At 38.3% G+C, this 18,442-nt stretch overlaps 1 protein-coding gene across 1 annotated transcript in view; it reads right to left on the bottom strand.

The window, feature by feature from the left end:
- The window catches only part of LOC306845545 (disabled homolog 1-like), a 28,501-nt gene that overhangs the window by 5,038 nt on the left and 5,021 nt on the right, over window positions 1–18,442 (bottom strand). The window contains exons 2-11 of the mRNA XM_079378416.1: window positions 13,896–14,035; window positions 12,942–13,040; window positions 9,877–10,008; window positions 9,672–9,791; window positions 6,848–6,886; window positions 2,766–2,831; window positions 2,455–2,514; window positions 1,293–1,349; window positions 699–798; window positions 38–580 (exon numbers count right to left, since the gene is read on the bottom strand). Of these exons, the coding sequence (XP_079234542.1) occupies window positions 38–580; window positions 699–798; window positions 1,293–1,349; window positions 2,455–2,514; window positions 2,766–2,831; window positions 6,848–6,886; window positions 9,672–9,791; window positions 9,877–10,008; window positions 12,942–13,040; window positions 13,896–14,035 (1,356 nt within the window). The remainder of the gene's footprint in view (window positions 1–37; window positions 581–698; window positions 799–1,292; window positions 1,350–2,454; window positions 2,515–2,765; window positions 2,832–6,847; window positions 6,887–9,671; window positions 9,792–9,876; window positions 10,009–12,941; window positions 13,041–13,895; window positions 14,036–18,442) is intronic.

Genomic DNA, 18,442 nt, shown 5'->3' with positions numbered 1-18,442 from the left:
ACCTCAACCATCTTTTGTCGTAGTGTGTCAAACTCACAAGAATCAGTTGGGGATGGTGATATTGATGACTCTGAAGTCAATCTCAACTGTGAAAGATCAAGCTCACCACAGCAGTCCATTTCCAGTTTCCCAGAGGACTGTGCAGTGTCATGTTTGCTTGTGCAAATGTGAACAGCTATTGTTTCCTCCTGGGGGTCCTTGTTTAGGGCGTTCTTAGATCCACTTTCCTGTAGGGTTGGTTCTACACAGTGCTGAGGGCTCATAATGTTTGACAAAGTCTCGGGTGGTTCACAGGAGTGCGGGCGCATGGCAGCTATGGGAACCAGACCTTGAAGCACTGCGGCTGGAATTGGATGCGCCCCCATGCCAACTGTCTGGGCTGGTACGAACGCCCATTGCTGTTGGCCCGTGGCTGGAGAGTGGAAGAGATTAGCCTGACCCCAAATCACAGGCTGGCCTCCAGGGAGCATCTGGGCCACCTGCAATGGTCCCTGAACCCCGAAGGCCATTGGAGCAGCCTGGGTAGTAAATGACTGTTGGGTCCAGTGAGCAGCCTGGATAGCACCCATGGTCATATAGCCTGAGAAACGGCAAAAATTGTTGAGAATAAGTTTTATTAATAGCATTCATTTTAAAAATTATGTAAAAATCAGAACTTTGATTAAAAGATAAACTCTCAGGCTGTTGCTGTGTGTTACCTGAGGGCACAGCCGGTGGGCTAAAATGAGTGAAGAGTTCGGGACGGTGCTGACGTCGCCTCCTTCCAGGATCCAGTGTGGTAGCAGGCGACGCTGGCATCTGTGATCACATGGATGTCATTTTGGATATGAGTTATTGTATCATAATAAAAATTAGAGATGCACCGTTTGACCGGACATAAATTGGACCCAGTTTTGGACGGTTTTTGCTTTTTTTACTTTAAACATGTTCAGGTGATTGATTTGTGCAGGTCTGTTTCATGCAGCATAATTTCACAGAGCTAAAGTCAGACCATTCTGGTTTTGCTATAAATAAAAAAAATAAAATGAATATATATACACACACATACAATCTAATTTAAATAACAAAAAAAAAAAACAGCTCTTGCTAAATGTGTGTAGCACCTTTGTTTGGGATTAAAATGCAGTGGTTGCCTCTAATTTCAAATGGCTGCGGATATTTTTGGTTTAAGGCCAGTTCGGCCTGTAGTAGAGCAGATAGAAAACAAGTACATTTACTTTAAAACAATTATTGGATTCAGGCTATTTCTGGTTTTATATATATATATATTGTTCATCTCGAGGTTTACTTACAGAAAGGATGTCTGGAGGGGTTGCCATGTCACCGAAAAGATCAAACTGGTTTATATTCTGCAAGACAGTCAGGGAGGAAGATAAAGAAGATATAATACTGGAAGACATTCCTCAACACAGATTATCTGAACAAGATCAGTGATTGTTTTTCTCAGTGTTCACAGAGCAAAGCAGCCCACAGTGGAATAGTTATTGATCTATCAGTGGGCCCAACAATTAAATAAAGCTTCAATAGTGGAAATACAGTACTTGGCTACTACACGTTATAGTGGTTATCAGATGAAGACATAATGACATGTCAATGACACTAACAAGTGAAGGGAATCAGGCGACAAACATTAATAAAACAAAACAAAAGGTACAAGCAATGACATGGATGATAACTAAATGTATGACCATTTATCCAGAACCCACTGTGTATGCAAAACAAAGAAAGCCAACACAACAGTCATGTTCTATAGCAAAGCTAGCAAATCACACCAGAAGACTCAGATGTTTAAAGATTCGGGCAAAATCAATGTTTGGCACGTGTGAGCAAACATTGCAGCAGGGACACTGATATTTATGTGAGTAAAGCTCCAAGCGCTCGATAGGCTCCGACTGAATGAACAGACAAGCAATAACACTCTGTGAAATGGACTGATAACAATCATTTAACATGGATTCATTCTGGTGAAAGCAATGCTGTGTTTTGACTTCTATAGGTCTGTCTGGGGTTTTGCAATGAGTGCCGATCTTCAATGTTTTTTTTGTTAGGTTGTTGTAAATAATAAGCTCTGGGAATTTTAGGTAGACATCACTCTGAAAAAGTCCACCATAATGTTTTCAAGCCAAACTTTATTTCTTTTGGTTTAAAAAATAAATAAATATCCTTGTCATTAATGCATTGCAATAGTCACATTAACTTTTTCTAAACCCATGCAGTACATTCATACTAGAGGTGAACTCCCAAAACAAATCTCTGTTTGATTTTCCCCTCATTCATTTCCCTTGTATAATGTCACATAATAATGAAAGATTCGTAACACGAACAACAACTAAATATTTTCAGTACATTGATCTCTTTCAATTTGCTTTGGGAGCTTTACATTTTCTAAATCAAGAAAGGGGAAGAACATTGAGAGGTTTGTTTGAGGGAAAGTTGAGACATGAGAGAACCTACAGTCATAAGATGGTGTTTTGGAACGTCATAGATCCCGTCTTTCTGCTGACTTGTGGGGACCTATAAATTATAGCAAGTTAAGAACACAAGACTACTGCTACGCTTTAGTAATATTTCATTCTATGTGCACTGCATAATATATATTGTAGGTATTTATAAATGCTTGAGTACTGTATTTTTAAGCTCACAGAGAACTACATGTTTAATTCGGGGGGATAATATTATAGGACAACTATTTTTAGATTCCAGTTTCTTTCTGATACTGTAACTGTAGAGATGTGGGCGAAGAGGGGAGTGGCTTAAGCAAGTACCTGGTAAATGCTCTCCTCTGATTGGTGACCACAGAGGGGCTCGTGTCCAGCTTCAAACACAATGTACTACAAGGAGTTGGAAAAGAAAATGAGAAAGGCCCTGTGTAGAACCAATCAGACAGTGGCAACACTAAGAAAATGCAATGCTAAATATCGTGTATCTTTATCCAGAACAGTGAGAACTCTAGATTGACCCTTTTAGTTTCCACAGGATAGAAACTCAGCAATGGTATCTCATTCATTTCTCAGTTGTTAGTTGATTTAATGGCAAGCAAATTTTACAGATCTGGTGCTGCTCATAGAAAAATCCGACGCAGACAAAAAAGACGTTGCTGTGCTCTCTTCACTAAAGAGGCGATGCTAACGGTCCATGTCAAACTATCTGTGATCTACACCCACAAAAACGTGACACTACTGACTACTTCCACCGCAGTGGCATTAATGATAAGTGGTGTGTGCCTGTGCTGCTTTTTCCTGAAATCAACAATGATCTCTTTTGTTTTTTCGACATTCAGGAGCAAGTTATTTGTATTGCACCAGTCCACAAACTGTCTCACCTCCTCCCTATAGGCCTGTTCATTATGAATCTTGTATGCGGCCTTACTATGATGACCCACCAGTCATGGGTCATCATAGTAAACAGTAATGGGCTCAGGACGCAGCCCTGAGGGGAGCCGGTGCTCAGAGAGATGACACTGGAGGTGTGATTTCCAACCCTCAAAAACTGAGATCTGTCTGTTAAAAAGTTCAGTAGCCAGTTACACAAGGGGGTACCAAGGCCCAAAGGTCCCAGTTTGCTTACCAATTGCTGGGGGATAATCGTATTGAATGATGTGGTCGTTCACCAGCCTCTCGAAGCACGTCATCATTATAGGCATGAGTGCAACCGGACGATAATCATCGAAGCATTTTATTGTGGATTTTTTGGGCACTGGTATTATAATAGCAGTCTTAAAACATGATGGAACACCAGCCTGATCCAATGAGATGTTAATTGGATTAAAAACCAAAAAAAATACAGTAATATCAGTAACATTGAGAAATATTATTATAACTTAAAATAACAATTTATATTGTAATACTTAAAAATGATAAAAAGTTAAAAAGAACAGGAATTATTCAAAGTAGAAATATTTTGTGACAACATACAATACAATTTAAATGTTTGGGGTCATTTTGTTTTTAAAAGAAATTAATACTTTTATTCAGCAAAGATATGTAACATTTATTTATTATTATTTTTTAACTAAGAGTAAAGACTTATATTCTTACAAAAGATGACTTTTTTTTATAAATACTGTTCTTTTTTAACCTTTTATTTATCAGAGAATCCTAAAAAAATATCACAGGTTCCAAAAACATATGAAGCAGCACAACTGTTTCCAACATTGAAAATAAATCAGCATATTAGAATGATTTCTGAAGGATCGTGTGACACTGAAGACTGGAGGAATGATGCTGAAAATTCTGCTTTGCATCACCGGAATAAATTACATTTTAAAATTATGCAACTAGAAAACAGTTGTTTTAAACTGTAATAATATTTCACAATATTATGTTTTTTACTGTATTTTGGATCAAATAAATGCAGCCTAGATAAGCACAAGACACCATTTAAAAAAACAAAAAAAACATTAAAAATCTTACTGATCCTAAAATGTGAACGGTAGTGTACATATGAGTACAAGTTGATACAGAACTGAGAACTCCATTAATCCTGCCTGATGACAACAGTTAACGGTGACAAAAGCCTGAAACTGAAGGCAAATCAGGACCTGTTCACATGAGTAACTATTGCCAAGTGTGAATTTTCACAGATGCGATCTGTGAGAAGCACAAACGCATTGCTTATGCCCAGGAGACATTTAGCAGGTTAAATATCTAGACCTGTCTGTGATCCAAGTCCTGCAGGGTGAAATGTGTTTGGGCTGGTATTGACATTGCAATGACAGACTGTTGTGTAAATGCGAAAGAACAGCAATCCAACAACTTTTAGAGTCATATGGTCATATGGCCGGCATACGTCTCATGAGCTATGAATGAGCAATGAAATCTGATAATGTAATAAAAATTTTATTTATAATAATACTAAAATGACTATTTCAACAGGTAAAAACACTTTTTTTCCCATCACAAAATGGTGCAACAGCTTCAAAACTACTAAACCAAGCTACTTCAACCAAACTAAAGCAAGACATTTTGAGAGTTTCTATCATAGGGATTCTGGTTAGAGATGAATCTGGGTGTTAAACTGATGGTTAAAGTTGTCTGTATTCAGTGTGAGAGAGAGAGCACTGGATTCATCGTACAGTGGAGAACTAAATAATTTGATCCCCTGCTGATTTTGTACATTTGCCCACTGAAATGATCAGTCTGTAATTTTAAGGTTTATTTGAACAGTGAGAGAGTATAAAAACAAAAAATCCAGAAAAACGCATTTCAAAAAAGTTATAAATTGATTTGCATTTTAAGGAGCGAAATCAAATATTTGATCCCCTATCAATCAGCAAGATTTCTGGCTCCCAGGTGTCTTTTATACAGGTAAGGAGCTGAGATTAGAAACACTCTTTTAAAGGGAGTGCTCCTAATCTCAGTTTGTTACCTGTATAAAAGACACCTGTCCACAGAAGCAATCAATCAATCAGATTCCAAACTCTTCACCATGGCCAAGACCAAAGAGCTGTCCAATGATGTCAGGGACAAGACTGTAGACCTACACAAGAATGAGCTACAAAACCATACCAAGCATCTTGCTGAGAAGATGACTACAGTTGGTGCGATTATTCGCAAATGGAAGAAACACAAAATAACTGTGAATCTTCCTCAGAATGGGGCTCCATGCAAGATCTCACCTCGTGGAGTTTCAATGATCACGAGAACGGTGAGGAATCAGCCCAGAACGACACGGGAGGATCTTGTCAATGATCTCAAAGCAGCTGGGACAATAGTCACCAAGAAAACAATTGGTAACACACTGCGCCCGCAAGGTCCCCCTGCTCAAGTAAACACATGTACAGGCCCGTCTGAAGTTTGCCAATGATTCAGAGGAGAACTGGGTGAAAGTGTTGTGGTCAAATGAGACCAAATTCCAGCTCTTTGGCATCAACTCAACTCGCCGTGTTTGGAGGAGGAGGAATGCTGCCTATGACCCCAAGAACACCGTCCCCACCGACAAACATAGAGGTGGAAACATTATACTTTGGGGGTGTTTTTCTGCTAAGGGGACAGGACAACTGCACCGCATCAAAGGGACGATGTACAGGGCCATGTACCATCAGGGCCAGGGCATTGAAAATGGGTCATGGATGGGTATTCCAGCATGACAATGACCCAAAACACATGGCAAGGCAACAAAGGAGTGGCTCAAGAAGAAGCACATTAAGGTCCTGGAGTGGCCTAGCCAGTCTCCAAACCTTAATCCCATAGAAAATCTGTGGAGGGAGATGAAGGTTCGAGTTACCAAACGTCAGCCTCGAAACCTTAATGACTTGGAGAGGATCTGCAAAGAGGAGTGGGACAAAATCCCTCCTGAGATGTGTGCAAACCTGGTGGCCAACTACAAGAAACGTCTGACCTCTGTGATTGCCAACAAGGGTTTTGCCACCAAGTACCAATTCAAGTTTTGCGACGGGGTCAAATACTTATTTGACCCATTAAAATGCATATGAATTTATAACTTTTTTGAAATGTGTTTTTCTGGATTTTTTAGTTGTTATTCTGTCTCTCACTGTTCAAATAAACCTACCATTCAAATTATAGACTGATCATTTCTTTGTCAGTGGGCAAACGTACAAAATCAGCAGGGGATCAAATAATTGTTTCCCTCCACTGTATCAGAGAACATCCAGTATATAGTTGGGCTGTTTATGACTCTCCACAGATCATATAGACAGAACCACAAAACATGACTGCATATCAATACACTGGCAATGACTGAATGGTTAACAGAAGTTCTGTAAGCATCAACTGCAAAAAAATATCAACAACACTTAAATGGAGGAGTTAAATGATAATAAAATCAAGTCTAGAATGTCAGTTGTTCATAAAATCAGGTTAAGCTCGTGGTAAATGAGTTCGCTCACCTGATACACTGGATCATCAATCTCATCTTCCAGAATCGTCTGTGTCAGCCATTAAGAAAAACATTATTCGTAGTGTTTTAATAAAGGGAAAAAAACGAGAATCATCACAAATGAACAACTCTTATGTTTGAAAACAGAAAAGAGGACAATAATGTAAAGCAAAGATATACGTGAAGTATCCCATGTATTTTCTGGACATAAAAAAATGTTGTTACTACAACTATGAAACTAAAAGCTACTGAGCAGCTTACAGATGCACAGCTTTGAATAATATTAATACAAAAAACAAAGGAAAATTACCTAGGCTAATTTTGACTCAATATCCATGATATTAACACATTTTAAACCATCGATTATAAATGTTTTTTTGATACAAAATTTGGAAATTTGATATCACCACCAAATATAATTAATTGTGTCTACTTTAAAACACACACTCATTGCAAAATGTTTAAAAGATGCATAATTTATGCTAAGTTAGAACAGCAAGAACTGCAACCGGTGACAAACAATAACAATAGAGTGAAATAATCAACTAACTACAACCTCAATCTAGCCCTCAAAGGTCAATAAATATAATTATTGGCAGTGACTATGTGCAAATAGTGATATTGTCAGACCTCTGTTGTGTGTGTTTTGTGTCGTGCTCCCTGTGTTTCCATGCCCATATTTGGTTTGTTTCCTGTCCTTGTCTGATGTGATTAGTAGTTTATTCTGTTCCAGGTGTGTTTGAGTTAATTATCTATGATTTACCTGTGTATTTATGGTCCTGTCTGTTCAGTGTAATGCCATCTGGTCTACTCGTTACCCCCGGTGTTTCTTGTCTGTGAGTCTGCCTTGCCTTGTCCTGATGTCGACATTAAAGTCTATTGTTTGAGTTTACTTCCTCGTCTGCGTGTCCTTGATCCTCCCTGCTGTGTGCACCGTGACAGATATATTCTATTCACACTATTTAAAATGTCAGTAAAGGTGTAAGTAGTATTAGATGCTACTTATACTACAAATAGTGGTAGATATCTACACCTCAGTATTATAGTACATTATAACAGTGTGCAATAATTACGTATTGAGTGTAAATTATCATTTTTATTAAATTATTATATAAAAGTCCTCCCTACACCTACCTCTAACCCTACTCCATAAACAACCGTGAGTCACTTTATTTTCCACTTTTCGAATATTTCCTTAATTTTTATTGAACATTAATGCCTTTCAGATGTGATATCACCAGTAAAGTATGGAGTGCCACAAGGATCTGTCCTAGGTCCTCTGTGATTTTCAATATACATGGTGCCCCTTGGTAATATTATCAGAAAATACGGGATTAGTTTTCAATGTAATGCTGATGATACTCAACTATATATCTTAACAAAACCAGATTAAACTTCTTAATTATCTAAGCTAACGGAGTGTGTTAAAAATTTAAAATATTGGATGACCAATCATGACCAAGATAGACAGAGATATTACTTATTGGACCAAAAAAAGTACACAGAATCTCTAGGATTACAATTAGCAACTAAATGGATTGTACTGTTACTTCCTCTACAGTCAAAAATCTGGGTGTTATACTAGACAGCAACTTTGAAAATCATATTTCCCATGTTACAAAAACAGCAATCTTCCATCTTAGAAACATTGCCAAGCTTCGAAACATGTTACCTGTTTCTGATGCAGAAAAGCTGGTTCATGCATTCATGACCTCTATCTACGCTAATCAGCTACGCTAATTGTGTCTCTATTTGTTTCTCTGTTTCTGCCACGGGATTGACATTCCATGGTAACTAGGAATTACAACCCTTAAAATATCTGAGATGACCAAACACCTGAGAAGAGATGATACCAACCCCTCAGAGGACCTCAGATGATGCTAACCCTGAAATAACATACATAACTACAAAATTTTGCTATAAGTTTGTTTGCAGCATATTATCATTGCTGTTAATAGTGTTCATCGTCTGTTTGATTACATCATTAACTAATTTGTACCATACATTTTTGTCATATGTACATCAACTTGACATAGTCACCACTGATAAGGTACAACTAAATATATTGGAGAAACTTAATTTCCTGCAGAGCTGCTTTGCAACGATTTGTATCATGAAAAGCTCTATACAAATAAACTTGAACTGAATTGAATATGTGTGATGTGAAAAGGGAAAATAACGAGTTCGGCAAAAGGTGGATTCGAACTTCAATCACGTCAAAAGTTACCACTATGCGCTTTACTCCTGACACTGCTGCTGTTGTTGTTTTACTGGCGTCTTTTGTAATGTTGATTAGCCCAACCACATGTTGGTATATAGTATATAAAAATAAAAATATTTCATTGTACCTTTAGCATATTCAGTGGAGCTGCTTTCTTTGTGTCACAGGAAGCTCAATGTAATGCAGGTTTATTTGTCAAATGTGCCAATCAACGTGACTTTTTGAAACAGACTGTCCTTATCTAAAATTATTATAATAACCTAATATTAATGCTACAAAGGCAATGCACTTAGTAATTGTGAGATTTTTTTTTTAAATAGTCTATTCTATTTCATTATTAAAATCCCTTTTCACATTCTTTTTGAGTCAGGATAGTCTCGTTGAGAGGGGCTCAATAAGTTTTACAGCAATTGTGGCAGAGGAAAGGGCTGTTTAAAACACCCTCTTACATTATCAGTGATTTCTATTTCATACGAGAGATTTATATGCCATTTCTGGCACCCTGTCTGGCAGGATGCATATGGACAACAGAAACTCATGCAGAATTTGACCCTAAAGAGTTACTGGCAATTAATTTTTTTTGAAGAAAGCCTTGCTCTTGTTTGGCTCTTACCTGGTAGATGGCTTGTTCACAGTGCTTGTCTTTCTGAGCCTTTTTCTGTGACTCCTCCTTCTGTTTGATGTCATAGACGAGGGTGAAAAGGTCACGCAGGTCCAGTATGACTGGCTCTGCCTACAAGAGGATAACTGAGGTTATAGCATTTAACTGGCATGAGAACAGTTGGAATTAAGCAATATTAAGAGCTATGAACACTAACAGAATGGCTGGTCTTGATTGCAACAAACTTGTGGTTGCCTTTTCTTCCGCAGACGTAGCCGAAGGCGCGATGGTCCCTTGTGTCTTTGGCAATGTAGGAGATTTCATGTACAGAGTGGTGGTGCTGTAAGACCTGTGGATCACACCATTCTGTATGTCAAAATCAGTCATATTATACCATTTTTCATGCAAAAAGTGTGCTTATATTTGAATTTTTGCCAGTCCCTTATGCAAATTAACCATGGTTTTATTATAGTAAAATTGTAGTAACCATGGTTTTCTTGGTGTATTGACTTTATAACCACAGTTTTACTACAAATACCATGGTTAAACTATGGTTAGTGCTGCAAGACCATGGTTAATTTGTGGTTACCATGGTTTAACTATAGTAACCATGTTTTTTTGGTTTTATTTGTAGTAAAACCATGGTTAATTTTCGTAAGGGGTGTCTGTTTACATCCTTATTGGCAAAAACTGCCTGCCTGCAGTCCAGATCTGTCCCAACTGAAAATGTATAGTGCATCATAAAGGAGGAGTGTCAGATGACAATGGACACGGGTTGTTGAATGTCTTAAGTTTTTTTATCAAGCAAGGAAGGGCAAACATTGCAGTTGCAAAACTGCAACAATTAGTGACCAGCAAGACAAAAGAACTTATTGTGGATTCAGGAAGAAGAAAAGTGGCACACATGACCCCATCCACATTAACGGGATGGTTGTTGAACGTGTCTCCAGCTTCAAGTTCCTGGGAACCCACATCTCGGAGGACCTGACCTGGACCACCAACACATCCAGCCTAGTCAAGAAGGCTCACCAACGCCTCTTCTTCCTTAGGACACTGAAGAAGAACCACTTGTCTCCAGCCATTCTGGTGAACTTCTACCGGTGTGCGATTGAAAGCATCCTGACCAACTGTATCAGTCTGGTATGGGAACTGCTCAGTTGCTGACCGCAAGGCACTGCAGAGGGTGGTGAAAACCGGCCAACGCATCAAAGGGACACCACTTCCTGCCATTGAGGACATCCAGAGAAAACGCTGTTTACGTCGAGCTCGCGGCATTCTTAAGGACTCCTCTCACCCTGACCATAGACTGTTTAACTTACTGCCTTCTGGGAGGCGCTTCAGGAGCCTCCGATCAAGGACAAGCAGACTCAGGAACAGCTTTTTCCCTACAGCTTTCTCCCTACTGAACTCTGCCCGATGATACCCCCTCACACACCACTATAAACTCTTCACCCCTCCCCATCACTAAATTGGTTTAAATAAATAAAAATCCATCTACACACTGAGTACTATGTACTGACATTTTTATTTTCTATGCACTTTCAGTGTTCATTGCACTAGTGTTTATATATCTTAATGCATAGCTTATTCATATCAATTCGTAATTATGTTCATAGTTTTTGCTCATTGTGTACATACATTTACTGCATAATCCATCTGTATAGTATGTTCATATCACCCATCTGTATATCATACTGATAGTGTTTAAAAATGTGTAAATTATGTCCATATTACTGCCTTATCTGTATATTCTGTACATATGTAACATATTGTAGGCACTGTATATCCTGTATAATTGCACTTCTGGTTAGATGCTAACTGCATTTCGTTGCCCTGTACCTTACATGTGCAATGACAATAAAGTTGAATCTAATCTAATCTAATTAGAGAGAAACAATCAGTTCAATCAAACGAGTCTAATTAAACTGAAAGGTGATGTAACACCGTGGTAAACATGCCTTCCTTCCCAGCTTTTTTAAGTGTGTTGCAGGCATAACATAATAAATAAAACTCTTTGAAATTTCATCAGTTAACTAAAGGTTGAGGAGACTTCCTTTTCCTTTGAAGAGATTATTTTTTTTTTTTTTTGCATTTTCCAAAATGTCCCAACCTTCCTAGAAATGAAGTTTGTGTAATTAAAGAGATAGTTCACTCAAAAATTAAAATTAGCCATGTTTTTCTCACCCTCAAGGCATCCTAGGTATATATGACTTTCTTCTTTCAGATGAATACAATCGGAGTAATATCAAAAATTGTCCTGGCTCTTCCAATCTTTTTAATTGCACTGGGCGGGTGTTTTTTTTTTTTTTTTTCAATAGTCCAAAAGACTATTGAACGCTTCCGCATATGACAGTCAGCAGAAGTGAGAGAAAAGTGTTTATAACATTTTAAATATGCATATTTTTCTTACAAAAACACATCAGTTCGCTACAGGAGGCCTTTATTTACACCCCGGAGTCGTGTGAGGAATGTTTTATTGTGGATGAATGCACTTTATTTGACTTCTTTTGGACTACTGAAAAAAAAAAATAAACACCTCTCCAGTGCAATTAAAAAGACTGGAATAGCCAGGACAATTTTTAATATAACTCTGATTGGATTTGTCTGAAGAAAGAAAGTCATATACATGTAGGATACCTTGAGGGTGAGTAAAACATGGGCTAATTTTTGGGTGAACTAGCCCTTTAAGTCAATATATTTGCTACTGAAAAGCAACCTTCAATTTTTTTTTTTCAGCAGTAAAATTATAGTTAAATTAAGAGGGTGTTCACACCACATCGTTTTCAATAAAAATGGACAACATTTTTATACATTTTGGCCATTCATTTTCACAACTACTGGCATTTTTAGGACAATTGTTGTCATGTAAATGTAACATCTTTGCTGGTGCAAAATTACATAAATGTTAAGAAAAAACATTCTTAAAGTAATGATGTTTATGGAAGATTCTTACAACATTTTTAACATTTGATATACGTTCTCATAATGCTGAGGGAAAAAAACAACATTCTTTGAATGTCCTCAGGACGTTATTTTTACTTGATGAATGTTCTTATAGCGTCGAGAGAAAAGGTTAGCATGTAAAAAATAAATGTAACACTCTGGGTGAAAATAAAGTTAGTAGAAATATTTTTGTAACTTAAATATCCTAATCATGACAAGAAAATTTGAGCATTTTAACATTTTGGCAACATTTAAATCCAATCAGAGCAGTGTTTAACTGCACAACGAGGATCACAGTTAAACAGATTTAGGATTTACACGCTTGCAGAATACACTTACCCCTGATCTCTCATCATAAATCTGGATTCCACCAAAAGACACAGTTAAGAAAATCCTCTGTTTGTGGCTCCCTTTTGACCGCGCTGAAGCAGCAATTCCCTGTAGCATACACAGAGAATAAAGGAGGGAGAGAAGAATTAAAAGCAAGCATGAATAGAAACGTCTGCAGTAAAGGTAAATTCTCACTTTATTAGCAATATGTTGCCATAGAGGATGTTTGCTCAACTCTTCTCATTTGTAAGGTCACTTCTGATACTTTTAAGCACTTCTAAATGTGAAAGATGTGTCTAGTTTGCTAATTTTCTCAGACTTCTGAAGACAAAAAAGAAAGTCATCATGCTGGGTGAAGTCTTTGAAGCAGATGTTCTCATTTTATTAGCCTTTTGTTCTATAATGAAATTCTAAGCACGTTCCATGGTCACTTGAAGCAGGTTTGAAAACTTAATATCTTTCTCAAGGCAATACTGAATAGCTTGACTACAATATACACATGCAATGCATTCGGAAAGTGTTCAGACCCTTTAATAAATGTATTTATTTTTTGCTTTGTGAAACAATAAAGGAGTCTGAATACTTTCTGAATGCACTGTGGGTGGCTTCCAATACCAGCGATACCCAACTGCAGTTTGATTGAGATTACTTGAATACACAATGAAAAAACATGATTTTTGAAAATTGTATAAAACAAAGTTATCTGTTTTTGCATATGAACTCTTCGTATGTCCATTTCATGCTTTTAAGAGCAATATAATGAATATTTCATCCATGAGATGTGCATTTGCATTTATTCATTCACCAGATGTTTCTTCTTCTATCCAACGTGACTAACAAATGCAGAACATCAGAAGCTTTGTATTTAATCTGTGTAAGACAAAGCATCGTCCTGCTGTCTTTGATTTCCTAACACAGCTTTACTGAAGCAATCACACTTCCTGCTCTTTGAGGACTCTTTACCTTCAGCTTCATCATGGAGTCCTGGCACAGCTTGTCTCCGCGTGTGGCCGTCACATCATCAATCCCAATCAGCTTGGCCTTGTAACTGACGCCGTCGCCCCTGAAGCGCTGAATCAGGGCCTGCTCGCTGCGATCCCGACCTGAACAAACACCACAGAGAGACGAGTGAGACTGCTTATAATGCTTATAATGGTGACCTGATTCAGTGAAGACTTAGTCTACGCCAGGATTTGGCCATAGTTCAATCAGGACGTTTAAGTAATTTTTATAAACATGCCTTAGAAAAAAACATTACTGGTGTGCATCATAACACAAAACAAAGGCGCTGATATATTTTAAAATCAGTCAGTGCAAGTTTCTTTCAGTTGAAACAGCTCAGATTTACATTTTAGTCTAGGACTAGGCTTAAGCTTTGTCTGTGAAACCAGGGGTAAGAGACTTAGGTTATATAGACTTAGGTTATATATGAAAGCCGCTATGAAAATGTCATGCTTATTAAATTGTGTAAAATGTACAGATTGTTTTTTTTTCATTAATATTTATATAATACACCATTTTCCGATTCATACAATGTGAAGGGTTGAACAAGCCAGAACAAGGCAAGAATTTCTTTCTTTTCTATTTAATATATATTTCTGTTTTATTTTCTAAATGTGTGCAGCACTGAAACTAAAACCCATCAATTAAACAAGAGATGAAGCATACAGGTGAATGTCATGAAGAAATGGCCAGGCATATCTCTGCTATAAATAAAAACAGAAAATACAGCCTATTTTAGACCCATTAAGATCATTATATTGTTTTTTTTTTAACAAGACCATTTTACTGAAATTGTTTTCAATAAAAAAGCCTGTGTTTCATTACAAAGCTTTATGTGTTCTGGTTTGACATCTGAAAATGCTCTGCTGAAAGCCACTTCTTCGCTCAATATTTTGGTCTATTCTCAGATGACAACGTAAATCTTTTGGATCTGTTGAAATGAAAGTAGATCAGTGAATCTCCTAGAGGAGCATGTGTGAGCCGGCAAATGTTCAGCGGCTCTGTGAGAGCAGGACAGATGGCAGCATATGGGGAGGAGGACGAGAGTCTCCAGACGCACCAATCTGTCAAGAGGCTGTTTAGATTTTGGAGCCTTGACACAGAAACCCATTGACCTTTCAACCCCCGAGAGACAAATTACCAGATACGCCTCATATTTAATGCAGAACATACAGTATGGTTTATTATGAATCAGACGACAGTGTTCCAAAGAGAAGGTAAGAGAGTTAGGATGTATAAATATAAAATTATGCTTTTGCAAACTTTGTTAAAATCAATGTTTTAGTCTTTGAGAAATTAAGTTATTTTTTAAAGCTGACACACTAAAAAACTGAAATAGTAGAAAAAAAAGAAAAAAAGACATAGTACATAGTTGGGAGTTATAACAACTTCTAATGTCTGATGTATTTTCAGTATTACAGTTTTTTTCAACTGCTTACATTTTTAAAACTTCAAATCCAAGAATTACACACAAAATGCAAAATACCTCACATGAAGCACTGCATTCAAAATATCACAAACACATCTCAACAGCAAACATTTGCAAAAACCATAATGTTAATTCCTGTTAGAATTGTGTGTTGTGTTTTCCAAAAATAGTTTTATGAAATTGAAAACTGAGTCAAAGGCTGAGAATTAGTGTCTGGTTTTGCAGATTTGGTGTGTGCTTCTGCTGTTTGAGTGTCAAGTTTCAGAAATTGTGTGACAAGTAAATATTGTGTGTGTAAGCAGTTGAAATATAGCTTTGTGAGTCTGATATGAATTCTTTAGGAACATTAATGTTAATCAAAATTAGCCATTATACCACTAATTGTAACAAGGGGAAGAAGGAATGCAGGAGAAGATGAGGACCTAAGAGTAAGGACTTTATTAAAAGTTTATTAAACACGGAGAACAAGAAGGCAGATGAAACTACCAGCAAACATTGACTGGCCAACAAGCTTAACAAGACACACCTGGGGACACAAATTAAGGAGGAACAAAGGCCGTTTCTCAATACCAAGTTCGCAGAGTCTGGACTTCCGTCCTTTCGAGTTTGGACTTGCCAAGTTCGACTCAGAAGAACGAACTCTCGAGGACGGGAGGACGAACTGAATTCTGGGTTATGGCCCGTATCAAGTCCGCACAAGTCACCTCTCGATGCATCCTCGGTAAAAGGGCGGATCAAGAACACATCCGGGGATTTGAACTGGACTTGGCTAGATGTGAACTTTGAATTGGAACAGTACTTGGGCAGCGACTGATGACGTTTCACAAGTCCACAAGAACAGACAAGTACGCATATTGAGAAACGGCCAAACTGACTACAAAAGACACAGGAAACAGGAAGTGACATTAAAGTCCAACACTAATGCAGTCACTGACCTTGCAGGCAAAGATCAATCAGTCAATCAATAAATGGGAGATTGTTGTCACTAAGTGAAACTTGGATATTCTGCTTTGATAAAAGGAGGCCTGACAGGTTTGAGAGCATCTGCTGAGGATGAAGAGGTCACCAACTGACCATGGACTGGTGGTTGCATAAATAAATATTAATAGGTTCCATCATTAAATATTAATTAATGATAACTGATCCACAGTCTAAGTAGAATCCACTAACTGGTGCCCTTTGCTTTATTAAGTATGTAAAGCTTTATTTATATAGATTTATAATTTTTTTTTATTTGTTTATATTTATTTATAAAGTGATTTACATAAAACACACACGTCTTGTAATAATATAAACAGTAAAATAAAATAATAAAATCAAATAGAATAATTGTTTGTATTTTCTTTGCATGGAAAAGAGCAGCAGGAATATTCAGCCCAATATCTTGTTTTGTGGTAGTGATTTATAGGGAGCATTGGATAAAATTTGTTATATTAAAATATGTTGTATTTGTGTATTATATAAATTGTTAGGTAAATTGATACGTTTTTACATTTTTTTTTCAACTGCTTACACACATTTTCAAAATTTGCCTCTTTTTTTTCAAAACTTTATGCACAAATCCAAGAATTCCACTCAAAATGCAAAATGTCTCATATCTCTTGCAAAATGAAGCACTGCATTCAAAATATCACAAACACATCCCATAAGCAAACATTTGCAAACACCTTTGCCATAATATTAATTCCTGTTAGACTTTTATGTGTTACATAGAGAATTGTGTGTTGTGTTTTGCAAAAAAATGTGTTTTCAAAGTCAAAGGCTGAGAATTAGTGTATGGTTTTGCAGATTTGTTGTGTGCTTCTGCTGTTTGAGTGTCAATGTTTCAGAAATTGTGTGACAAGTAAAGATTTTGTGTGTAAGCAGTTGAAAAAACCAATGATGACACCAAAAATGACATTTTTCACTAATTTTTGAGGTGGACTGCAGTCAACAGGCTTTTCTGATCTAGTATCACTGTTACAGAACGGAGGACACAAAACGGTTAGCAGGTTCAGGTGAGTTTATTGAATGACTGAATGGCTGAGAGGTAAGCAGTGGTGATGAACCCGGGGTTGATATCCAGGAATTGACAGCGGTTCTCTTGATCTGTTACTTGCAGGTTCTCACGGGGAATCCAGGAGTGAACGTTGGCCACACACCCACACCGCAGCCGTTGAGACAGGAACACGGAGATCTTGGAGCAAACTTGGAACAGGATCCTGGGAACAGGTAATATTCACAATGACAGGTAAGTAGTATCACAGCAATAGTGCAAAGGCTTGTGAGCGCTCTGGAAGTCCTCTTCTCATGAACGAGATCGGACATCTAGTGCTGGGTGGTGTGTGGCTTTATGCTAGGCGGTAATGAGGGACGTGATGCGGGACAGGTGAGTGTGATTAGAACTCAGGTGAATGTGATCGTTGTGATTGGGAGGTGGCAGAGCCTGGCATGTCTGTAACATTACCCCCCTCTCCACGGCCCGCTCCCGAGGGCCGAGGACCCCGACGCCGTGGCGGTCTGCCTCTACCTCTGGGTGCGGGGCGATCAGGATGGTTGAAGTGGAACTCCTCAAGGAGGATCGGGTCCAGTACATCATCTCGGGTTACCCACGATCTCTCCTCTGGGCCGTATCCCTCCCAGTCGATGAGGTATTCTAGATGACCGCCTCGGCGTCGGGAGTCCAATATCTCCTTGATCTGGTAGATGGTTCCTTCCTCTAGGATCAATGGGAGAGGGGGCTCTGCCGGAGGGCCAGGCTCTGTGGAGAGAGGAACAGAGGGGTGATAAGGCTTCAATAATGAGACGTGAAAGGTAGGGTGGATCTTGTACCGGGGAGGGAGCTGAAGTTGATAGGTGACAGGGTTAAGTTGTTTGACAATGGGGAAGGGACCAACAAATCTGGGACTTAGTTTCTTGCAGGGTAGGCGCATCCTGATGTCCCTCGTAGATAGCCAGACCTTCTGACCCGGATGGTAAACGGGGGCTTCTGATCTACGAAGGTCCGCGGTCATTCTGCGCCTACGCACTGCCCGCTGAAGGTGGTGGTGAGCGGCGTCCCAGACCCTCTCGCTCTCCCGGAACCAGAAATCCACAGAAG

Source organism: Barbus barbus, assembly GCF_936440315.1.
Source record: "Barbus barbus genome assembly, chromosome: 26".
Taxonomy (NCBI): Eukaryota; Metazoa; Chordata; class Actinopteri; order Cypriniformes; family Cyprinidae; genus Barbus; species Barbus barbus.
The sequence above is the reverse complement of the archived record's forward strand: the minus strand, read 5'-3'. Positions and strand labels throughout refer to the sequence as shown.